Source organism: Echiichthys vipera (assembly GCF_963691815.1).
Source record: "Echiichthys vipera genome assembly, chromosome: 19".
Classification (NCBI taxonomy): domain Eukaryota; kingdom Metazoa; phylum Chordata; class Actinopteri; order Perciformes; family Trachinidae; genus Echiichthys; species Echiichthys vipera.
The window spans coordinates 12,606,191-12,632,203 of record NC_139844.1 but is presented as its reverse complement, the minus strand read 5'-3'; the positions used below and the strand labels follow the sequence as shown (position 1 = coordinate 12,632,203).

General features: G+C 41.7%; 1 protein-coding gene across 1 annotated transcript in view; it reads left to right on the top strand.

Moving 5' to 3' along the window:
* Positions 1-15,824: 15,824 nt before the first annotated feature.
* The window catches only part of dusp10 (dual specificity phosphatase 10), an 11,858-nt gene continuing 1,669 nt past the window's right edge, over positions 15,825-26,013 (top strand). The window contains exons 1-4 of the mRNA XM_083933817.1: positions 15,825-15,941; positions 17,106-17,935; positions 21,771-22,139; positions 23,366-26,013. The exon at positions 23,366-26,013 is cut by the window's right edge and continues 1,669 nt beyond it. Of these exons, the coding sequence (XP_083789943.1) occupies positions 17,152-17,935; positions 21,771-22,139; positions 23,366-23,631 (1,419 nt within the window). The 5' untranslated portion in view covers positions 15,825-15,941; positions 17,106-17,151 and the 3' untranslated portion in view covers positions 23,632-26,013. The remainder of the gene's footprint in view (positions 15,942-17,105; positions 17,936-21,770; positions 22,140-23,365) is intronic.

Here is a 26,013-nt window from a genome sequence, read left to right as displayed (position 1 = left end):
ACACACACACACACACACACACACACACACACACACACACACACACACACACACACACACACACACACACACACACACACACACACACACACTGCAGTTGGTGACTCAGGGTCTCGCTTGGTTGGACTGCTGGGCTCTGAGGATTTGTAACCTAAAATCTAGACTTGCACAGTGACAGTGTAACATCTCACTAACTCCGCAAGACATTTGAAGTCTGGCATGGTTTGAGAGTGGAGAGTAAGAGAGGGGGGAAGCGTGATAATTCAGCCATGCAATTTGGACTTAACATACTGATGTGTTCGCCAGTGCTGCACGCTACAAGCAAGAAGGAGATAAAACAGGAAAACATCGATTCTGAATCATCTTCAAAAATGCCGCTAAAGATCAAACTTGAAGGAAGAAAATGAAAGGGAAATAAATCAAACTTGTGAATGAAGTCAGCTTTAAATCTTATCATGATCCCATTTGCTTTGGTGCAAAATAACCAGCGTGTAATGGGGTGTATTCCAAACCTATGATGGCCCTTTTGAACAGCACGATAACAAAAGGCTTTCGACACACTCGTCATACTGGCAGATGCTAAGACAAAAACTGCTTGAGGGGAGTCAAGTCTTGGGGAATTAAGGGAGAGGAGAAAAAAAATAAAGTCCCAAAATATCCTCCCCATTCTGTCTGTAAAGTTGAAAGTGACAACTGCAATACCTTTGTTCTTGGAGTGCAGCTGCAAAAATAGCTTTCAATAATGTATTAGGAGAATAAAGACTGTGAAGCTGATTTCTGGGGAGACGGCACTCAGCTCTGGTGATGTGCCAAGACCATGAGCTTTCTCTGCCGTGCACCGACTGTGAGGACAGATCAGGGTGGTGAACACAAACTGATCCTTTTGACTTCCACGATTGCTCTACTTAGCCACGGAGGAATAAAAGAAGGTTTGCTTATCCTTCTACATATATTTACGTCTGATCTCATATCTTCCTTGGAGACTGGACAATTCCTGATAATTGCTCAGGACCTAAAATGTTGCTCATGCACGCAGTGGCACGGACAAACCCTGTTCCTCGCCCTCTGAGCTGAAGACAAGCAGTGCAGAACAGCAATGTAATGACTCTGAAATGCAAAGTGCCCTGACCTGAGGCAGTGGAGGTTTAATTTCTTGCGTGCCTGAGTGTGATAAGTGGCAATCTGAATGTTGTGACTTTCCTTCAAGCTCTGTGGAGGCCAGCCAACTGGAGCACAAAAAAAACCTCAGAATGATCTGTAATCTGAAGAAAGAAGCACAACAGAATTCCAGGCAGGCATCAATTATTAAGACAAGCAAGACTGCAGTTGGTTGTTGGTTTGCTTGACAGTGGTTGGGGGGATGGTGGGTGGGAATATTTCATTCACTCAGAATAATGAAGAATGCATCTAGAAGAGAATATTTTAACAAAGGAAAGTGACATACCTACTCGAGTTTAAGATTTGTGTTGAGCTTTTGCTGCTCGTGACTTCCAGGTCATCAAACAGTCGTCTGTAAACTGTGTGCAAATCTCATATTAAATCTGCTCTAATCTTATTTTTTAATATCAAGATTGGGTCAAATATTTTCTGTTTCTTCTTTTCTTTTCTTTTTCTTTTTTAATTTGTAACAGTAAACTGTAAACTACCAGGTTTTAAAAAAAAAATGCCTTAACTGTAAATAAAGTATTTGTTTTGTAATTGAGTCATTATAGCCCTCTCCTGCAGGGGGCACTCCAGCCACCTGCAACACACTGCACGTATCTAATGTGAAGTCTTTATTTCAGCCTTAAAAGGTTTTTATTTGAAGTGTTGAAGTGTTGAAGAGTCTCTGAAAGATAAAAATGCTTTTATTCAACATGTGGGCCTCCTTTGTGTGGATTCACATGATGTCATATTTTAATTCATGCCCTTTTCTAGTCCTGAAAGAGTGTTTTGACTACACAGAGGAGGATAATGACTCTAGTTTTCAGTAAACATGTAATCTTAGATTTTCACTTCTTCTGCTCCCCCGTCAGATATAAAGAAGGCATAATGGATATTTATACAATTTGAGGGGTGAAATCATCAAGGTGATATCATCCACCGACACACCCACACACTCGCTTATCAAACCTGCAGTCTGCAAATGAGTTTCACACTTGCTGCAATCTGAGACTCTACAGGTATAATACCAGGTAGGTAGAACGATTCTTCGAGACGGTTTCTCTGAAACAGACCTGTTATCCAAGTACGCCACACTGCACTGACTCACTCAAGCGTATATGTGCCCACTGACTCATGTTGTCCCTATTTATCTGTAATTCTGTGTAAGTACAGTGAGCAACGAACAAACAACAAGCTCGACCAGACCCCAAAGAAGTCTCGTTTGTCAGCGTACCCGGAGCTTCGTTGTGGGGGGTTGTGTGGTCGGAAAATATACAACAAAGCCTGGTGCATTTTGAATGAATGTGGGAGCTGAAGAGTCTGTCTGCCTTTACTCATCCCTCTCTCAATCAGCACTTCCTCTCACCCCCTGAATGTCTGGTTGGTTGTTAGTGGAGATAATGTGGTTGAACCTTTCAATATTATGTAATTCTGACATCAGTTAAAATTCTGATATGTACTGCGTAAAGGGCGACAGGTTATTAAATGCATTAGTGAAAACGCTTTTAACCCTTTCTAAGCAAGCTGTGGTGATAATGGATTAAAGCTGATTGGGGCCCAAGTATTTGTACCCATGTCTTTAGTCCTGCTTAGTGGTATAGCTCTCGGGATGGCAATGTCCGACTGTTGGTCTTTCAGTCCAAACTGAAATATCTCGACAATTATCTATCAGATGGATTGCCATGACATTTTGTACAGACATTCATGGTCGCTGGAGGATTTATCCTAATGACTTTGGTGATCCTCTGAATCTACCACGAGTGCCACAAGTTCACATTTGTGGTTTTGAGAGAAAAGTCTCAACAACAATTGAATGGATTGTCATGAATTTTGGTTTAGACATTCATGTTTCACTTGGGGATGAATTACTATTTTGGTAATCCCCCGGTTCTCCATCTAGTGTCATCATCAGGTCACTATTTCCATCTGTTGACTGCGACATTCCCATCTGCCTTGTGTTAAGAGCTACTTAACAAATGTTAGCATTCTAACACAATAAATTATGATGGTGAACATTTCACCTGCTAAACATCAGCATGACCAGATGTCCCCATTTTCTGGGACAGTCCGTACCATACAAATGGATTTTTGTAATGGTGTATTTGAATATTTCTACATACTGGGGTCCCTAAGTCTAGGAATTGCATATACTGTTGTACATTTTTTTATTTGAATTGTTAGTCTCAATAGTTTCATTGTAGTGAGACCATTTTTTGCCCTCACTGAATAAAAAAAGACTTGTTGTGACCTTGGATAATCACAGCCTCATGAAACTTTACATCAGGGGATTTCTGAGCAGTTAACACAACAGAAGTGCTTGTCATCCAACTGTCGAAAAAATGCAATTTGTACATAAATCTCCAAATGTCAAAAAGGTTTTGATCCCAAATGGCAGCATGGATTTTTCTATGGCTTTCCTCGTGGTCTTGGTGTCTCAATGTGGTACTTTTGAGCCTTTTCATTAATTCTCGAGTGGTAAATCGAGCACTAAATGCTTTCAGGTGATGTAGCCCACTTCTATTTACCCCTGAACAACATTTAGCTCTGATTATATCCTTATGTCCTTATATCCTTATGCGTTTGGTGATAATCTATAAGTGTGTGTGTGTGTGTGTGTGTGTGTGTGTGTGTGTGTGTGTGTGTGTGTGTGTTTGTTGTAATAAAGGAAGATGTCACCCGGTGCAACACTGTGGCTCATTGTTGTGTGTTAATAGTTTTTAAACAACAATGGGAGTCTATGAGGCTTTGGCTACAGAGGCGATAAATGTTAGAAGAATTGGTTCATTTTCGGTTTCTGTTTAAAGAATACCACCTGACTTCTCCTCTTATTCATTTATATGTTTTATACACTTCAAAAGAAACATACATGATAAAGAAGCCAAACACTAAGCTAATCAATTCAAGCTTTGCTGCATCGGTCTGCTAGTAAATGTTCATTGCCTGACCTCACTCAAAACTGTGTGCTTCTTCTTTTGTGTTCAAAAAGCTGTGATGGTGTATTACAGGCTGACATTTCACAGCTGGCCTTTTTTCTCTGCTGGCCTTTAAATTTGCTGTTTGTGTGTCTCTGTCCTGTGTTTAACTGTGTGTTAGGTCAGATTAACAAATGGTAAGGCCGGTGGCAGGCTGAATAACAGCATTAAACCAGAGGACAATGGGAGTGTGGGACTAAGCCCTTTCACAACCTGTCTGACAGCTTGTTGCAGTTGATGTCACCCTCTGACTCAGGCCGTTACCACCGCTGCTGTCACCCTGGACGGTTGGACCCATGACATCACCAAATGACACATATCACTCTTCACTAATGCCACTCTGCTCTCATTTCTGTCTGTTTGTCTCGCTCGCTCTGTCTCCAGTCATCTGCATACTCAGCTTTCCTGCATTGTAGGCTTCCACTTTGTCAGTCTGTGAACAAGGTGGAGAAGAGCATGAAGGGACATCATTAGTTTTCCGAGGCGACTCAGATAAAGGGAGAGAAAATATGAGAACAAAGATTGTTTGGTCATGTGATGTGTCCTTGGGAGGGTTTTTGTTAATAAATATATATTTTTACGTATTTACTGATGTTGGCTGAATGTTACAGGATAACAAATAAATATAACAGTTCAGTTTTACAGCATGTTCAACAGCAAGCTAAGCAGACTTTTCCAGATGTCCCACTCCCCAGTGACACCTTCCAGCTCCTCCCGTTGGACCCTAAGGCGTTTCCATGCCAGCTGAGATAAATAGGCTCTCCAGCATGTTCTGGGTCTACCCCGAGGCCTACTCCCAGTTGGACGCGCCTGGAAAACCTCTAACAGAAGGCACTCTGATCAAATGCCCCGAACCATCTTGATGCGAATGGATGTTATGGCCAATCTCATTCTTTCCGTCACTACCCAAAGCTCATGACCATAGCTGAAGGTTGGGATGTAGATAGACTGCTTAATCGAGAGCTTTGCCTTCAGGCTCTCTCTTCACCACAACGGTCCGCCTGCATTACTGCTGACGCCTCACCAAACCGCCTGTCCATCGCGCCGTTTTGCCCTCACTCATGAACAAGACCCCAAGATACCTGAACTCAGGCACGGGGCAGTAACTCACTCACAACCCAAAGGAAGCATTCAATCGCTTTCCGGCAGAAAACCATGGTATTATTACACCAAGTATATCAGCAAAATTTACTTAAAGTATCATAATTAAAAGTACTTATTATGTATAATGGGTCCTTTCAATATTATATCATTCTGTCAATGTGAAGCAAATTAATAAAAAAATAAAAATACAGAACCAAAAGAGAATGAAACAAAGTGAGTCTGTTCCCCCATTTAAACATTAGGGACTTTCAGACTGTTGAAGGGAATTTCAGACTGTCATAAATCAGCTTCTTGACGTTACAGCTCAACTGTCTAATACTGGAGAACAGGGGCATCTCCATATTTCTGTAACACTGCAATCTTTCCTTCAACTGTCGCTGCTTACAGTCGCCATTAAAGCTCAATTCTGGTTTAAAATCATCTTTTTCGGCAAATACGGTCATCAAATAACGTGTGTTGTGTATGAACTATTAATGGAGAAATCCGGTAGAGCCGCTAACAGCAGGACGTGGCTAACACTGATTACCTCGGGCAGCATGGTGCAGGCATTAAAATGTCTTTTTTAACCACTAATACTGCTCAGAATAACACCAAACCTCTGCAGTAGCATGATAATATTATCCCTACACATAAACCGAAGCATTAATGGGCTCTTCCTTTTGGATTGCATTGGCTAATCGACCTGAATGGACTTTAGCCTACTACCAGACGTGCTGGTATCGGCTACCAGGTAAGTCTTTAAAAACACTCTTTTAATAAACTCTGCTACTGCAACTAGCTACTGCAGAGGTTTGGTGTTAGTTTGAGCAACATTAGTGGTTAAAAGAGCCGTTCTAATGCCTTCACCGTGCTGCCCCGAGCTATTTATTGTTAGTTAACAGCCGACCACTGCTGGTGTTTATATTACTCTCAGGGATTCCTCAGTTAATCCTTCATAGACGAAAAAAATTGTCTTGATGGCTTATTTGATGACCGAATTCACCGAAAAAGACCCTGGGATGATTTTACAACGTAATTTGGCTTTAACAAATCCCCTACTGCTAAAAGAGCGGAGTAAAAAGTACAGTATTTTCATCTGCATTGTACTGGAGTATAAGTATAAAGTAGCATTAACTGGAAGTACTCAAGTAAAGTACTTCAAAATTGTTGAAGTTCGCTCAGTTAGCTCCTAAGTACGGATCTGTTGGTCATGGGAAAACAGGCTTGTATATGGTAGGGGGGGATTGTAACCCGTCTCAGTTCAAATATGGTCTTTGATGGGGAGGGTCTTGTATTCTGTTCCTAGTCTGCATTTCGTCACATCCTGTTCATCACTTCCTGTTTGCCTAACAGCGTACATAACTGACACCTTTACGCAAATAAGGTTAACAGAAAGTATACCGTCATAGCCAGCATCATTTAGACTGATAAGAGGAGTTTATTTTCACACAATCGTTATGATTGCAACTGCTCACCAGCGTATGTAAAGCAGCTCTGACGGTATCATGCTGAGCTATTTTACACAGCATGGATTGGAGGACGAAATTCCACTGCATGTCATTTCATTTTCACACGTAGTAGGAGAATAGCATCAAAACGTTTAATACTGAATGTTTCTCCATTAGGATAAAACGCAGATTTTATAATATCTTTTGTATATTAATTATTCATAGGTGGAATAATCTTTTGGAAACTTTCTTACAAACCTTTTAATTGTAAAAGGTCTTAAAGTCTCAATAAGTTCCCCCAAAACCTCAGAATTTGTGTCCAATATGTTATTATTGCAAAAGTTCAGCCTTCAATTGCCACTGTTAATAGTGTTTACTATTTACTGAATAACTGAGCACATCTATAATTCAATAGCCAATTTACCGTTTTAAATTTGCTATTCTAAACACCTGATGTCTGTAAGTTTTGTTTTTTGCAAAATCCTCCTCTGTGGATCCGTCAAACAGGAAGTGAAGCGTTTCACATTTCTGACAGCTGCAACAGCTTGTGTAGAGTTAGCATGAGTGAAGAGCCAAAGGGAAGAACACTAACTACTAAATTCTCATTAAACAATGCTAGAAAACCGTGTCCTGTAATTCCTGACTTGCTGTAGATTGTCTCCTATTTGTTCAGAGAATTATTACTGCAGTTATAGTCTTGAACAGTCCATTCCTAAAGCATGGAGGTAGCTGCCAACAGAGGCTAAACCTCAGCCCCCCTGTGGGACAGCCCTGCAGCAGGTGACCCCCCCGTCCTAGAAACAGTTGCTATTTAGACGTGATTAGCAACGGGTGCAGAGAGAGTCATTGTTATTTATATTGTGTCATCCCTGTGTTTGTTTCAAAGGGCAGCGGGTATTTCTGATAAGTTGCTCCACTTGAGGGTCACAGCGGCGAAGTTGGGTTTATAACCTCGAAGAAGACGCTTCATAAACAGACACTCACTGTGGGCGATGGGTATAAATATCAGAAGGCATCATCTAATACCCTCCGTCGAGTAAACCCGTCCATGTGTATGATATGCTTCCATTCTGGGATAAGGTCAGAATTAAATTGGGCTCCCACTGCAGGGGGAATGACAATATTTGCTATTCTTGAGATCATTATCTCAGATTTCATCAGAGCATGAGGTAAACCAAAATTGCAAGAGCACACACTGTCACTGTACGTACATATTAAGCACGTCCAAGATTAGTGACGCTTCATCTCTGACTTTATGCACTATAAGCCTGAGTGTATACATGAGCAAGTGAGAGCGAATGTTTAAAATTTTTGATTGTTAACTAAACAATATTTGGTTGTTGCTAAGTGACCGTGAGGATGACTCAACCTTCCTCAGGCGAAGGGACATGCCAACATGAATAATACTGAGCAGACTGGCCCAACTCAGGAGAAAATAGGGTTGTTATGAGTTCAGTGACGTAGCTGTTATTGTTCGGTGTAAACTATACTTCTACCGGTAATCTGTCACAGCCAACGGCTGCCTCGCGCCGGCAACACTTAAAGGAGACATTTGTCCTTTTAGCAGATAATTTTTCACTTACACTGCCTGCAATCATCAGCTAATTTCAGTTGCTCTCAGCCCTGTTTTTTTTTTGGAGGAGGTGGTTATCAGAAGATATAGATGTACTGCTAATTATAATGTTTCTGTCTTAACACATTTTTATAGTAAAACACTGAAGATTGATCTTATTTATTGGGTTTTATATGATTTTAGAGAGCTCTTGGTTTGTTTTAAGATGCTGTTTAGTTCATTTGTAGGATGCAGTCTTTCATATAATATCATTTAAAAAAGAAATGCTGATTTTATGATCATTGTCATGTTTCTTTTGTTGTTGAAGAATGTGAAGACCTGAGGCCTGAAAGGATTTGAAGTGTCAGTTGAAGGCTGAGTTGAAATAGTCGAAAAAGCAGCGCTGAATGAAGTCGAACTATAAATTTAAGTGAAGGATAATTTCCTGAAAGAAATGAATGAATGCGTATAAACTGAAAGAAGATGTCAGGTGAAGTCTCAGGTGAAGCATAAACAATGAAAGCAAATTGTGTCTGGACAGCAGAAGATGTGGAAGTCAGAAGAAGTGAAGGATATTTTTCAAGGATTTGAAGTGTCGTTGAAATGTCAGTTGACGTGTAACCACTGAACCGCAGCTCAGTTAAATAGTAAAGTATTAAATTCTGTTGTTGTGGGATACTTTGTGTTATCTGGTTTATGTTTGACAATAACTCACTGTTATTACTATTAGTTGTTGCACAAGAGTGAGTATTTCTGCAAACCTCTTCTACGACAAGAACTCTGAAATCCTTTACTAGTTATTGATGGTTATTGTTCATTTTTTATTATAGTTATTCATGTAATTATTAATTACATTTAATTATTTTTTTATTTTATCAAGTGGTGCCCCAAGAGGTGAATTAAGGTAACGTGTATCATGTATTTTAATATGATAATTATGATCACTATTAATGACTTTTGATAGCCAATTCAATGCTTTGGGCCCAACATGATCGGTACATCCGGGTTAGGTCTGGTCCCAACAGTGTAATGGTGATTAATAATGACTTCTTTATGTGGAGATGAAATGCTAAGATGATTTTGCCCATTTTCATGTTGGGTTCAGGCACCACAATCTAGTTGGATGTTTTAAACCTAAAATACAGTACATGTCAAACTCTTATATGCTCTGAGTACTTACCAAAGTTTGGACGGGGTAAAAAAGACTTTCCATCCAATAAATCAAAAATAAACAAAGACATGCAGTCATGGTGTGACAGTATTTCAGAGGGTGGCACCATAATGTGTAGACAGACTTAGCTGTTTTCTTTTTTCTTTTTTGGATCTGAAAAATCAGACTGTTTGTACAATGACAGTCACACAGCCCGAGCATTAATGATGCTATTTCAGAAAGCTGTCAGTCCTCTTTAAGGTCTTGTTCATTCAATTAAATGACCTACTGAAACTAATGGAAATGATATAAAACGGCAGTAAGAGCAGCCCAGCAGCTTTCAAGAGGTTAGACACGTTTGAAGCTGTGTTGATTTACAGACTGAGATGAAAAATATGCAGAAAGTAAAGGGGCATAGGTCGACAGGCTGTTGAATCTTTGGCAGTGTCCCTCACTGCCATTGCTGGACATGTTGCTTTTCAAGCTGTTGAGTCTGCAGTAGGCCCATCTGTGCCATTCCCTCCTAAACCATCAGTAGCAATATTTGTCCATTTCTTAAATCGTCAGCCTTGAATAAGAACTGAAGTTAATGGCCAGATGGGATGAAATACTTGGAGCGAGGGAGCAGTCTTTTGCATATTAAAAATTAAAAACAGCAATTAGTAAATGGGCTAATTTGTAAGTCAAACACTGTCTCCAGGGTCTTTTCTAAATGAATGTATGTATGACAACCGGTTTCCAAGGTTACATAAGGTTGATATCTTCCTGTGCTGCTCTAAAAGTCTGCACCTCGCTGGAGACAGGAAGTGGTTTAGGTCTTTCATCTGGGCCAGCGATCAGTCATATTTTCCATGCAGAGCAACCACTTGACTGTGTTTTACATCAAAGTTTGACATTATCTCATGTGTGTGATCTCTAAACAGATACACAAAGCCGCACTCTGTCATGTTTTCCATGGGCTGACATTTATAAAGAAAGATAGTCTGCTAGATCTGGTTTAAGATCTCGCAAAAGGGAGAAAATGGTTGTAAAGTTGTGATGGTTTCTCACCCTGTTGAGCATTCAAAATGAAATTTTAAAAACTAATAACATTAAACATTTAAAACCTTTTATCAGCAGCAGTCATGTTATCCTGCTCCCAGTTTTGTTTGTCGATAGAATTGAGAGATTACTGGTATTATATTTTGACATCTTTTCCAATTTTAAAGCAAACAACTGTAAGCTTTCTTTTCATCAATTTATCCATCTTCAACCTCCTGTCCCTAGCGGGGTCGCGGGGGGGCTGGGGCCGATCCCAGCTGACATCGGGCGTGAGGCGGGGTACACCCTGGACAGGACGCCAGTCTATCACAGGGCAAACAGAGACAAACAGAGACAGACAACCATTCACACCTACGGGCAATTTAGAGTGATCAATTAACCTAACACGTGCATGTCTTTGGACTGTGGGAGGAAACCAGAGAACCCGGAGAAAACCCACGCAGACACGGGGAGAACATGAAAACTCCACACAGAAGGGCCCCAGCCGGGATTCGAACCAGGAACCATCTTACTGTGAGGCGACAGTGCAACTTCATTTCCTTCAAAACATATTTAGAAAAGCAAATTGTCCAGAAAAAAAGCAAAAGTACAGAAACATAATTTCTAAGATACAGGGGTGACATCAGTTTGTTTTGGTTTAGAAATCTTTCATCCACGGTTGAACATCGAGTGCTTCCAGGAACCAACACGACTTCCAGGTAGCCTGTTAAACCCTGAAATGTTCCTGATCCTCATCACAAAATGTCCTCATGATTACCACGAAATGCTGATGAATACACCAGATCGCTTATCAAACCTTTTTCAGCTTAATGGTGTAAAAAAAATGCAGCCCTTAATTCACTCGGTACTAAAAGAAAAACAACAATCTACAAACTGACACCAGTTAGAGAGAATAATATGCTGTCAGCTCGACAAACATTAAGCCAAATGAAACCAGCCACACAGGCAGAACTGGTTGAATTTACATAACCGTTCAGGTCCGTCTGCATCCAGTGTTTGAACTCCCAACAGAGCTCTCAAAAGTTGTTCCAACCATCTGCTTCTCATTTGAAAAGACTCTTCACCACCTCACATTTCTACCACTACTTCTGTATAACAATATCTAAACTATTACTGAAGATATGAGTGTGTTTTTCACCACAAATGTACTTTCTGTTGTGAGAGACTGGCCTCGCTTAAAAAAAGGAGGAAGTCAGGTGAGTATAAAGAGTAACCAAGTCCACGTAGAGAGGTGGTCCAGTTGGATGGATGGGTCAAACAAACACAGGACGTTCACTCACCCAAGACTTAATGTTGACCTATTTTAACTTACGTATGCAAGTTTAACCTGAGGTAGGCAGTTTATTTTTGCTGATGTTGGGCCAAAAAAATCCATAATATTCTTTCCTAACATTATAATGTAAGTATTCTAAGAGAAAACTAGTATTCTGCACCTCCTCTTAGCTGTGTTTAGCCCAGACACGCGTCATTTCAGAGACAGAGAGCGCTCCTGTTGGCTCGGGACAGAGAGAGGAGAGGGAGGTCTCACTCTACTTTAAATTCTCGTGTTTTTTTTCTTTTCTCCATACTGCAGTTTTAACTTTTAAGCTAAGTTACATTCATAGCGTAGTTACATCACTTACTTATGTACATAAGTCCTGTAACATAACAAAAATACTTATTTAAACCCAAACCACAGCCTTTTCCTAAACCTAACCAAGTAATTTTGTCGCCTAAACCTAACTTTACTGCAGCCGGGTCGTATTAGAGGGTAGGAACAAACAACCTCTGTGGTCGTATGGGATAGAAGACTTGTTGATTTCAAACCCTTTAAAGTCAGTGGTGGAAGATATAATCAAATCATATAAAAGCACCAATACAATAAGTACAAGTCCTAGGTTCAAGTACAAGTCCTTGAAAATCCTTCTCAAGCAATTGCTCATTAGTACTATCAGCAAATACTATCAAAGTAAAATGACTTCTTCTGCTAAATGTCCCCTGCGAATACTATCAGGTTAGATTAGAGATGGTTAATACTGATGCATCATTGTGTAAGTAGCATTTTTCTGTTGTCGCTGCTCAAGGTGGAGCTGATTCATTTTAACTATTTTTAGTCTAGTGGTTCTCAACCTAGGGGTCAGACCCCTCCAAAGGGTCACACGATAAATCTGAGGGGTCACGGGATGATGATGTGAGAAAAAGCAAGAAAAAGCTGAATTCTGGTAAACAAAAATGCATTTCTCTCTCTAAATATTGGATGATTTCCCCTCTTTGGAATTGTATTTTATAAACTGGTCATATTTTGTGTGTAATAAAGTAAGTAGTAACTACAGCTGTCAGATAAAGGCAGTGGAGTAAAAAGTACAACATTTCTCTAATGTTAAAGTATCATAAAGTGAGTGCTGTAGGTGACGTGAATAAATGTGGTTACTTTCCCCCACTGGAATAAAGGAAACATCCGTTTATCTGAAATCTTTAAAATCACCAAATTTAGAGGCATAGTTTTCATAGTTTTACTGTATGCAGGACAAAATAACAAATGTGCCTCTTGTGGTTTTCTCTTTGTTCTTTAAAAGGATCTACTTTACATATCTGATCAGGATTTCACATGAATGAACAGTGACATCTCAAACTGGTGGGAAACTAAATAAAATAACACATAAACAAGTTAACCAGTATATTGAAGTTAGTTAGATTTTGTGGTCGTGAAAAACACACACAAAAAAACCCCACTAGACTCTTGAGTCTCCTGTGAAGGCGGGGGTGCTTGTCCATTTACCCTTTATCAAAAGTGAAACAGGAGTAGCTGGGAATCTGATCTGAATAGGCTTTGATCAGCTGTGTCCATTTATAAATAACTGTACAAAGGGCTAATAATAGAAGCAATAAGACATGCACCGCATTGTTTCAGGTTGCCAAAGAGGATAAATAGAGAGCTCAGATTAAATTTTAGGTTTGAAGCCAGCGAGACCCTTTCCTCGCAACATGGGTCCTGCCATATGGGACTGTGTCAGCCAACTTGGCACTGGCTTAATAGCACTCCTGCCAAAGACACCTACTTATTACCACCAATACAGTTACCTCTCCCACTCTCACGCAAGTCACTTTTGTTTTTCTGTTACACTACTTCAGTTTGATTGTTTTTGTTCATTATGTTTTGATGCAATTTAGTAACAGCACGTTGGTCGCCTTACTCTTTCAAAGAGCCATCATGAGCTTCTCAGAGCTCAAGGTCAATGTTGATGTTTTTAAAATGATAAAAATGAGTAAGTGAGGAAATGAAGCATCACACTTTAGTGTCAATTGTCCTTTAACGTATGTTATTTTATATATATTTAAGTTCTATTCAGTTTAAACAATATCAACGTATTACTGGAAATATGTGACTCATTATTAAAGTGAAACCTTCCCAGAACAGATGCATATTAATGTGTCGCTGAGCATTCAGATTGTTCATGTACACCCTTTACGAGGCGATTGAAGCGTTAATGGTAGCAACAAAGACAAAGAACCCTGTTCATAAAAGGTGCAGACGTCGTCTAGCGAGCTCAGCAGGCCTTCAGATGATTCATTTTGGAAAAAACTCACCAGAAAGGTGAGTGAGGAAAAATAAAACACAAGAAACTAAAAGACAAATGTCATGGCGATACTTCCGTATAAAGACACACATCTTTGTAGGTCTATTGTAGACAGGTATGTTGGAATTTAGATCACAATTGATGAAAGGTTAGCTCATTGACCAAGGAACAAGGTTTTTATTTTATTTCACAGGTCAGTCACAGGCGTTACTAATAACATTAGCATCGACTCAATTATACTCCCCTGAAACTGAAGCAGCTAGATGGAATTCAGCCATCAATTATATTATTTACACTTGTGCTTTCTTGCTGTGACGTGTCAAAACGTCTTCAGTGTCATGTGATTTATGTTATAAAAGACATACCTGTACCAACTGACAGTAATAATGGAAAAATAATTAATATTATCTAACTTTTATAAGCGGTAGGAAAAACTGAACTCTCATCTGGAGTCATTGCACCAATGTGCTGAAATTCTGACAATTATATCCTTACCCCAAGTGAAGGAGTTCAAGTACCTTGGGATCATGTTCACGAGTGAGGGGACGATGGAGCGTGAGTTTGGCCGGAGAATCAGAGCAGCGGGGGCGGTGTTGCAGTCGCTCTACCGCACCGTTGTGACGAAAAGAGAGCTGAGCCGGAAGGCAAAGCTCTCCATCTACCGGTCAATCTTCGTTCCTACTCTCACCTATGGTCATGATAGCTGGAGGGTGGCTGGAGTCTCCCTTAGAGATAGGGTGAGAAGTTCAGCCATCCGTGAGGAACTCGGAGTAGAGCCGCTGCTTCTTTGGGTTAAAAGGAGCCAGTTGAGGTGGTTCAGGATCATCTAGTAAGGATGCCTCCTGGGCGCCTTCCTAGGGAGGTGTTCCAGGCACGTCCAGCTAGGAGGAGGCCTCGGAGAAGACCCAGGACTAGGTGGAGAGATTAAATCTCCACACTTGCCTGGGAACGCCTCGGGATCCCCCAGTTAGAGCTGGTTAATGTGGCCCGGGAAAGGGAAGTTTGGGGTCCCCTGCTAGAGCTGCTGCCCCCGCGACCCGACCCCGGATAAGCTGTTGAAGATGAGATGAGATGAGTGATTCACTCGATGGACTGAGATAAAGGCAAGCATTAAAACGCACGCCCAAATAGCTACATTTCTCCTTGATCAGTAAGCTAACTTTCATGTGTACTTAACTGTAACGGTAACGCCAACTGTCAGTCAAACTCTGACTTTTTATGGTGCTATGCTCTGGAGGGGTCGGGTTCAAACAGACTCAAACAGACTCCGGTCTCCTGTAGACTACTGGGCCGGGTCGGACGAACCTGGCAACCCGACTGCTGGAATTATTTTTTGTTGTTGCGACTACGATCTCCAGACACTAGAGGGCGGTGTTCTGCTCATTCTACAGATTCAGCCTTTAAGTAATTATTTAACTCTAGGACACATCTGTGAACATGTCGAATTTGCTTTTACTTTCATTTCTTCTGGACTCTATTATATTCTTCTACCATATCCTTTATACTAGGGCTTCATTTGAACTGAAGAGTTTACGAGCAGCACGTGAAGGCACCGTGTCTTCCTCCTCCGAGCCTCCTGGAGAGACTTTTGATTGGCTGCCAGTGACATCATCCCCTGCTCGTTCGTGGGACTGAAGGCAGCTCAAGCGACATCCCTCCTTCTCCTCCGCTCCTCTCCTCTCCTCTCCTCGCCCCAACCCAGCCACAGAGGCAGACATCTCGGCCAAACCCCTCCCCTCGCAGGGCCGGACCTCACTGTACAGAAGGATCACATTTAATATTAATGAAGCCGCGCATTGGCTCAAAGTCGCGTCAATCCCGCTGCGCAACTTCTGTAGGCTGGCACACTTCCTTCAATATTATTTCTAGGGGGGAGCAGGGTAAAAGTACTAAAAAATGTTGCCGATCCACAACACTGGGACGGAGTGAATGGAGGCAACGTTGTCAGCGAGCGGAGATAATAAATCCGTCTACGGTGCACCGCGACACACACCGGTAAGAACAAATATAAGTCAAGTTTTGGGGATTAAGTGTCCAAGACACAAGTTGTTGTTGAAATGCACAGTCATAGAGACTTCATTCTATTATTAATGAAGAGGACAATCAAAATTGCTGCAACCATTTTTTGGGGCCGATTAGTGGTTTATTATTGGTGTATTATAATTTCAATGACCAGATTTAAGTGTTTTATTGAGTATTTTATGCCATCGTGGCGACTAAGTTACAATGCCGTTCTTTAAAATGCAAGCATCGGATTTTTTTTAGATCTTTTATTTTACACGGCGGTGTGAAACTGAATTTCCTGCGGTGTTGAGCTCATCTGATCGGTTCGTCTCGTCCTCAAATCCATATCACATTCTCGGCACGTTCTCATGCCGGTTTCTTCAATGAATTTGGCCATGAATGATCTGTGCTTGTGCTGAAGCTGCACCGTGCTTAAAGGACGGCGATGGCCGGGACAGGCAGTGCTCGGCGGGTGCCTTTACATAATATGCCGGGATGACATGCTTTTAAAATGCTCAGGCTGGTGATCAAAAGGAAATGCCACCCCTGTTTTTTTTTTATACCCCGACTTTTCCAGTTGGGGGAGAGACCAAACTGCGGCGTAGCGTTGATGCAGTATTTTATCTTTTGTTCCTCTCTCTTGGTATAAAAGCTTTGGATCAGACAGACCAGAGTTGGGATGAACAATTCAATATCACACACACACACAAACACACACAGATACACACACAGACACACACACACAAACACACACACACACACACACACACACACACACACACACACACACACACACACACACACACACACACACACACACACACACACACACACAGTACAGTACCTGGAGGATGATTCATATTAATTACACTCAAAGTGATTCAGTTACACTAGACTGATGATTTCACGCTTTATTATTAGTGGCTGGTCTGTCACGCCTAGACTTTCCCACCAAGTTGGGTGTTGCCCTGCAGGTGTTGACACTACTAATATTTGGCTTCAGCTGCCATTTTCTAGTTTAGATGTTGATCAAACAGACAGGAGGTCGGCCTTTGTGCGCCTTCATTCACAGCTTGAATCTTGATCAGTTAATGCAGGATTCATTCAACATTTCCTTCCTTGTCTCATCACTTTCTGTTGTCTCTCTCCCCACAGAGCAGCTTGTTGACTTCTCCGTAAACGTCCAGCCCTCGGCCTCCCCATGCCTCCATCTCCTCTTGACGACAGAATTGTGGTGGCGCTGCCAAGGCCGATCCGACCTCAGGAACTCCAATTGCGCCTGGACACCAGCTACCTGGACTCCATCACCACCAGCAGCAGCAACAAGACAGTCATCAGCACCACCGTGGTGAAGATCCGGGCGACGGCCAATCTTGTAACGTATATGCCCTCATCCAAGGGCTCCACGCGCTCGTTGTCGTGTGGATGCAGCAGTGCCAGCTGCTGCTCAGTGACTACCTATGAGAAGGACAACCAGAGCCTCAACCACAGCCAGGTGAGCGCCAGCAGCCCCAACCTCAGCTATGCCGGGCCCCCCACCCCTATGGTCAGCAACCATGAAGCATTAAGCGCCCCCAGTCTCACCCCAGGCACCTCGAAGGCCCTGTCAGTCGTGAGGCTCATCCATCCCAATGAGCTGGCCAAACGGATGACCTGCTGCCCAATGGGACACCCTGTGGGCCCCTTGCCGGTCATTATCGACTGCCGGCCCTTCATGGAGTACAACAAGAGCCACATCCGGGGGGCCGTGCACATCAACTGCTCTGACAAGATCAGCCGGCGGCGGCTGCAGCAGGGCAAGATCACTGTGCTGGACCTCATCTCCTGTCGCGAGGGCAAGGACTCTTATAAGGGCATCTTCTCCAAAGAGATTGTGGTTTACGATGAGAGCACTATGGACGGCAACCGGCTGACGTTCTCCCAGCCACTGCATGTGGTCTTGGAGTCCCTGAGGAGGGAGGGCAAGGACCCCATCATCCTCAAAGGTACGTGGGTTTGTCAAGGCTCGGTCAGTATCATGGGCTTTAGTTTAACTTGAGGGAGTAAATCGATTTCGTAGTGGTAGAAGCTTAGTGGCACTGATTTGAAACTAATGTGGTAGCACAGTGTAGCGTGTGTATGTGTGTATGTATGTGTGTGTGTGTGTGTGTGTGTGTGTGTGTGTGTGTGTGTGTGTGTGTGTGTGTTTAAAGCCTGTTAAACGTTAATGCACTGGTTGTAGTTTTATTATTATGTGACCTCAAAGTATTGCATCAGTTACTACACACACAGCTTTTGCATGCATAATCAAGCTTTTGCAGGCTCTCTCTAAATCTCCCTCATACATTAACATATGCACACACTCTTCACAGCTTTCTATATGACACTCATTAAGCATTTTTCAGAAGTGAGAAGCAACTGTTAGTAAATAAGGCAGCCTATAGTTTTGAGATAGCAGTCCCTGGGACGCTGCCATATTTTTTTTGAGTGTGTGTGTGTTTGAAGCTGAAGCAGTATGTCGTGTTGGGGGCTGGGCGGTGAGTGTTTTCTGAATGCCTCCCAGTTAACGTCTAGCCGTCAGATCACAAGCTTCTTCTTCTTCTTCTTCTTCTTCTTCTTCTTCTTCTTCTTCTTCTTCTTCTTCTTCTTCTTCTTCGTTCTCTGGTCCTCCTCTGCTGCTTTGATGGACCAGGCTCCTCTCCGGTCTCTCATCCTGCAGCGGTGTCTGTGTGACGCTCGCCTCGGTGGGAGGAACATGCGGACTGTCTTGCTCTTTCTTCCACTGGTTTAATTCTAAGACAACCCTTTCTGCTTAGGGAATCAAATTGCTCACCCAGAGGTGGTTAATTCTTAATTTCCTCAAACTGTATGAGAGCGTGGGGAAGGAGTCAGGGGGTTGTTATTATTACAAGCAGTAGTAATAGTGACATATTTGGAACATGCTTGTACTGTATGAATGTTACAGAATAATTTACTCTATTATTTGCTCAGTTACCAGAATGTCTAAGTCATGATTCATCCTAAGACGGTTGTTGCGTGACTACACTGGAAACACAAACTCTTCAGTCCCTGCCCTGTTGAGGCTGAAGTTAGTTAAAGGTTACATTTAATCTGTCAGAATTGCCATAAATAACACGTCAGTGGTGTGGTAAGGTTCAGGGTAAGCACTGGAAACAGCAGGTCCGTGGCCTTTGTAAGGCAGGTGGTAATTTCTAAGCAGGAACTGAGCCTGTGGTTTATGAAAGTGATAGACACTTTTTCAAATTTTCCTCTTTGAGCTTAAACAGATGTTAATGACAGACGATCACACTTGACAGCTTTCATCTCACAGCAATGTGCTGCCTCTGGAGGTTCTGTTATTCTCAGTTTACGATGAAAAGTGTTCATTATCAGCAGAGTTTGACCTGGAAAGAAAGACTTGGGTTCAGTTTTAAAATAGGAAGTTTACTGTGTTGCTGGCGTAGCCATTTGAATGCTCATTGACTCTAGCCAAAAGTCGTTGGGATGAAATTAAACGTGCAATATGTAATTTTCTGCTGCTTGAGGTCAAAAAAAGTAACAAAAGAAAGAGTTTGAGTTTTGGCATCATGAAGTAGCGTGAGATCCTGGTAGTTGTTGTCTTCCCTACTTCTGGGTTAGGATTCCTTCAGTATTCATTTGTTCCAAAATAAATGGACTAAATCAACTGCTAAAACACTGAATAAAGTAGTTTCACGTAAAAATTGGCAGACACAGGACATCATGGGAGCTTCGCTTATTCCTCTGATAACTTCCAGACGTTTAGGAGGTTTTTACCAGGAGCAGAATTATCTGCAGAGGTCTCCTCCCCAAAACAAACACTGAATGAAGTAGTTTCACGGAAAAAATAAGTGTTTCTCCGACGCTGTTCAGCTTGTTGGTGGAGAGGCTGCGAGCCGAGCTGCCGTTAACTTTTGCTCAGCTTATTTCTCTGATAACTTAAGACGTCAGGAGACTAAAAATCCCCCATCCAGTTAAAACATATAATTAAAAACAACTACAATCTAAAGAGTCTATTGTAGAAATGTGGCTTAAAGCTGGATATAAGTGAATATATAAGTGAATTTATGATAACCATATCGCTGACACATCCACAAAGGGGATATGACACCATTGACAGACAAACAAATGTAACTGACCGTTAACTTTATTATAATGACAGATTTCTCTGAGTTTGAACATTGTTGTAAACATTTGAGATAAATATTTGCAATCAAAAAAAAAATATAAATATATATAAACTTGGCTTATACTTTGCATGGAGGTTAGTTCGGTGCATTGTTTTTGGTTTTATGTCCCGCAAAGTTATTGTTCTGGTTTAGTCTCGCTGTTCACAATCAACCTAATTTTTGGTGAATAAACCTCTCGCAAACACACTCGACACTAAACGACGGACAAAGTTAGAGACTAGCTGGTGAACATAGTGGAGCATTTAGCAGCTAAACAGGTGGATACTTCCCTCAGGAGCTGGTGAAGGCCAAGAACAGAGCTAAAAGACAGTACATATCAGACTAAATTAATGCCAATGTTACAAAGGTTTGCCAAGACAACACATTTATAAGGTGATCATATGTCAATGTTTATTGCCTGTATGTGCTACATTTTTCTAAGCAGAAAAAAAGAAAAATTCGGTCTGGTAAAATGTGGCGGTCAGAAATCCTGATCTTGTATCTATTAAATATTGTATTCTAAGTGAGATATGGTAATATGAAACATTGTTATGTTTAATACAGACGAGGGGTTTTAAATATCTGTAAAATGTTCCCACTCCGTCATAAGAAAAATATCAATATTATGGGAAATTCCCTCCAACATCTTTTTGACTTTGTTGTCAGAAGGCCTGTACAGACTTCCCTTTGTTATATTTGCTATAGTGTAATTATTACCACGGCATATCACTGATAGTGAGGGCTGTTCAGTATCAGAATAACATCAGGTTAATGTCTTTGTTCGTGGTTAACAATCGGGCCGTTTTGTGGTGAACCCACCTGCTCGGTCACCAGGGGGGAAGTTGTGGGATGACCTCACATGGCATGATGTCAACTCTTGCAATGTGAACAATACATGAACTGATACTGTGTGTGTGTGTGTGTGTGTGTGTTTGTGTGTGTGTGTGTGTGTGTGTGTGTGTGTGTGTGTGTGTTTGTGTGTGTGTGTGTGTGAGAGAGAGAGAGACACTTTCCACCCCTCCCCACAACTCTTGTGCTGAAGGGGAACTCTGGCCCATGGCATCACTGGCAACAGGTGCAAACCAGTTATTTGGAGAAGTGCAGATGTCCAGTGAGAAGTATATTAAACATTTAGTGCATCAATTTACCTGCAGATTAACGAGGGGATGTCTCATGATGTTTGGCTGATGGAAACTGTTTTAGTAGCTATTTTGGCAATTTCTCCTCCTTCTTGAATGAGTTGTTGCAAATGGAAACACCACTGATCCCTTCATATTGATTTAATATCCAAATGGAGACATTCAAATTACCACCAGTGTAGTTGGGAAACTGGAGATTTCTGTCATGTTTTATTGCTTTAAAGCTCGTTAAAGCCAGTTGTCGTTGCTTTTATCAGACGTGTATGCAAAGCTTACTTGTCCTAACATGTGCCATGTGGTGCACAGAAGCATGAGTGCGTGTATTTTTAGCATGGGGGGCTCCAGTGGGAGTTGAACCCTTAACCCTGGCAGTGTTCGCTTCATGCTCTGTATAAGGAACACAAGGGTTAAGGGTACACAATTTAAATAAAGTGAATATGAAAATGCTGTTAGGCAGTTTTATTCTCTGCTTGCCTTGTCTACTTGCATCACAATCTTTCCATTTGTGTTCACAGGAGGCCTTAGCTGCTTCAGGCAGAGCCACGAGAACCTGTGCGAGCACTCGCTGCACCTTCACCAGGGCTTGGACACAGGTGCTGCTGCCGGCTTGACGGGGCCGCTACCTCACTCACTGCCCTCCACCCCGGACATAGAGAACGCAGAGCTGACACCAATCCTGCCCTTCCTCTACCTGGGGAACGAGCATGACGCTCAGGACATCAGACTGCTGCAGCGCTTCAACATCGGCTACATCCTAAACGTGACCACCCACCTGCCGCTTTACCACTACGACACGGGCCTCTTCATCTACAAGCGCCTGCCTGCCACAGACAGCAACAAGCAGAACCTGCGGCAGTACTTCGAGGAGGCGTTTGAATTCATCGGTATGAAAAGCTAACATAGTGGTCCCCAAACACGTTAAGACACTGTACTGTCTTCCTGAGTGCTTTAAGCAATCAAACAAATTAAACCAAAGAATAATCGAGAGTTTAGAGTTTAATGTCACTACGTTTTGTAAGCCTGGAGCAGGAATCTTTTGTATCACAAGCTAATGAGGTAGTAATGAGGCTAGAGATTGCTGTGGTGCTAAAAACTGAGCAACTAATTGGCTGCCTGTCTGTTTTTAAAGTATTATACAGTGACATTGTGTGCATTTCCCTCTGTATATAAGGGTGCTTCCATGCAGGCAGTCCGCTGTGATACTGAATAGAAATACGACGTGAATAGACAATGGATAATACGTCTACATCTAACTTGGAATGTAAACATGCTTTCCAAATGAAACTTATTTCATTTTACAGCTATTTGCAACTATAGTTCTTAAATGTAACTACCAGCATACGTACTAATTTTAGAGTTAACCAGTTTTAGATTGTATGGTATTTAGGACAACAAACAAAATACTGTCTGGGAAAATTATTATATATTTAAAGGTCCCATATTATAAAAAGTGAGATTTCCATGTTTTTTTAAAAAAATTTTTTTAATTTAAAAGCAGGTCTAGGTGCTATATAAATACTGAAAGAGTTTCAAAATGCTCAATCCACAGAAAAAAGCACACAGCTCGTATTCAGAAACGGTGTCTTTAAACGACCCGTTAGGATTGAAGTGCTGCTACAGTGCTGTTACACTCACCCCCGGCTGTAATGATGGCACAGAGAGCGCTACTGCAGAACATCTGGAAAGGCTGACCAATCTCTTTTCTGGGGAGTCTTAAAAAGACAGGCGGTGAATACAGATGTATTCAGATAGACAGAATGAGAAAATGAATGTGTTTTTTAAACATTAAAGCCTGCAAATTATGAGCATAATATGGGACCTTTAAATGTTAAACGTAAGGAAAAGCTCTTTGCTCAAATAAAACACAATTTGGCTTAATTATTATTATAAATATCTGATCACAAAAGAAGCACTGTGAATCTGAGCAATACTCTACGTGCTACAGATACTTTTCAGTTGGTACCAAAATACTGAGGTTCAACAACCAGAATTAGATACATGCCTGGTCACAAAGAAAGTTTTAATATCTCATCATGTGTGCTGAATGAACTTCCCCTGAGGGAACAAAGCATTTATCGTATTCTAATTTTTTCCATGTTCCTCACTGCAGAGGAAGCACATCAAGCAGGTATGGGCCTCCTGATCCACTGCCAGGCAGGCGTGTCTCGTTCGGCCACCATCGTGATCGCCCACCTGATGAAGCACACCTGGATGACCATGACAGACGCCTACAAGTTTGTCAAAACAAGGAGGCCCATCATCTCCCCGAACCTCAACTTCATGGGCCAGCTGCTGGAGTTCGAGGAGGACCTCAACAACGGAATAACGCCACGAATCCTCACACCAAAGCTGATTGGTGTGGAAACTGTCGTCTAAACGAACCTACTCGACGCTCACACTTGTACTCGCTCTCACTTAGACTCGCTCTCACTGTTTTTTTTTTAAGAGAGACCGGCTGCTCTGTGAGCTGGTTTTGGTGTGAGAGCCGCTGTATTCTCCTTAAATCTCCTCATGCTCATCTTGGACTCTCTGGAGTGCCAAAGCTCTGGGTCAGTGGTGATGAGAAATGCCAAAAATCCCTATTGTGTGGACCTGGGCGAAGTCCCAGAGGAGAAGAAGAGTTAGAGATAGAGAGGGGAAGCGGTCAGCGGGACGCTTTCCGCAGATGAGCGAACACGAAGGAAAAGGAAAACAGTTTGGAAAAGATATTCTATGTGCTTAGGGACAATTATTGACAAGAGAAACTCTTAAAGCTCACACTGTGGCACACAGGTTCTGTTTGCAGACTCAGGCGGGGTTGGCCATGGCAGTGCCTGTCAAAAAAGAAAAAAAAGAAAAAAGATGAAGACTTGTTTGGTGTGTTAATGTTGTTCTATTTTTATACAGGGGTTTATGGGGGTGACCATGACAAGCCCACAGCGGCTTACTGTGCAATAATTTCAGAGTGGAATGCAACTGATACCTTGATCTTATGTGTATATATCGGTAATGATTACGAAACATTTCCAGCTCTTTGCTGAAATTACCATTTTGATGTATATGTAATTACTGTTGTTCAGTTCTTTATGTTATGGTGCATACAGTTATGCTGTAATATTTGACGCAGACGTTCACAAGAGACAAGGGGGAAAAAATGGGCTTTTACTTTTTGAGTGCAGCTTGTGGGTTTACGTCATGTCATTAGCACCGCAAATTCATATTTCATGTGTTCGCTTCAGTATCTTCGTTTTGCCATTCCTGCATCCACATATGCATATATTTTAGCAAAATACCAGATATATCACCAGACAGCCATAAGAGCTTTTTTTATGCATGGCTGCTGGCAGAGGAAAGAACACTTTGGAATAATCAGTGAATATTGTAAAACAGGGCTACTGGTGATGTTTAATGTAACAGAACAGAGGAATTTCACTGCCTGCTTCTGTTGTCTCTTCTGTTCTCTTTGCTCCCAATTTATCAATGAGCCAGCTCTGTTGGAACAAACTCTGAGTCCCGGTGTAGCTACATTTGTCTGTGTCCAATTTTGAGCTATGATTTAGTCCATTGTACGGTAGCAGAGTCGAGGCTCAGACTTCAAGCATTTGCTTCCTCCGGCGGGTCAGTGTAGTGACGGTGGCGGTACAGTAGAGCAGTGTGACCCTTGTCTCATCTTTTGCAACTCCCTGTCGCTGACACTAAGCTACAGTTAAGTGAGGTCTTCTGCCTTGCATAGGCGGGCGCTGCTGTCACGTGCTGTTCTAGTGCCTCTATCAATGCCTTAATTCATGTGTCATCACTGGGCCTGCGCATGGCACACCATCACGTGCAGACCGATGCAGAACACACCGAGGTCGGATTTTAACACCCAGACAATAGCCAAGACCTGCCCCTCTTGGTCTCTGTGTAACATGCAGATTTATTTCTGCTATTAATATGATTAATATGCAGAATTTGAGACAATTGTATTCAAAGCCATGAGGTAAAAAAATTCTCATTATGTAACTGTGATCTCATGGTGACATTTGAAGGGGATTCTGAACACCAACATGAATTTTAAATCAACTCTGCACTAAATAGTAGTGTAGTAAAGAGTTTATGCACGCACACAAAGTTTATCTTCACCCTGTTGCACCTGAATCAACTCCACTTTGTCTCATATTACAACATGCAGATAGATAAGAAGAGAAAGGCTAAAAAACAAAATGTACTTGCTGATGCTACATTGCCTTCATTCTGATCCATACCACATATTTTTGCATTTTTCAGACTCCAAATTTTGCAATTCAGCCTTGTCAGTTTTTACACACCCGACCGTTTCAGCTGTTGACAGTTTTAGTGGAAATTAGAAAAAGAGAAGTTCCTAAAGTACCCAGGTGGGGTGCATGCGTTTCAACCACCTGTCTAGCACTTAGCACACAGTATAAAGACCTTGTCTTGTTAAGATGACCGTGTGTATAGTGATATAAAAAGTGAGCATTTAAACATTAAAAATATCCATCTACATTTAAAGACTAAAAAGCCTTGTTTTGGCTCAAAAACAAGGGCTGCAACTCAAAATTATTTTCATCAATCTGCCAATTATTTTCTAATTGATTAATCGTTTGGTCATAATGAAAAATATCCATCACAGTCTCTCAAAGTTCACAGTGATGTCTTTTAACGTCTTCTTTTGTCAGTCCATAACCCAAAGATATTCACTTTAATGCTATAAAGGAAAAGTCTCCATATTTGAGAGGCTGAAATGTTTGCATGAAAAATTACTTGAACTTTGATCAATGA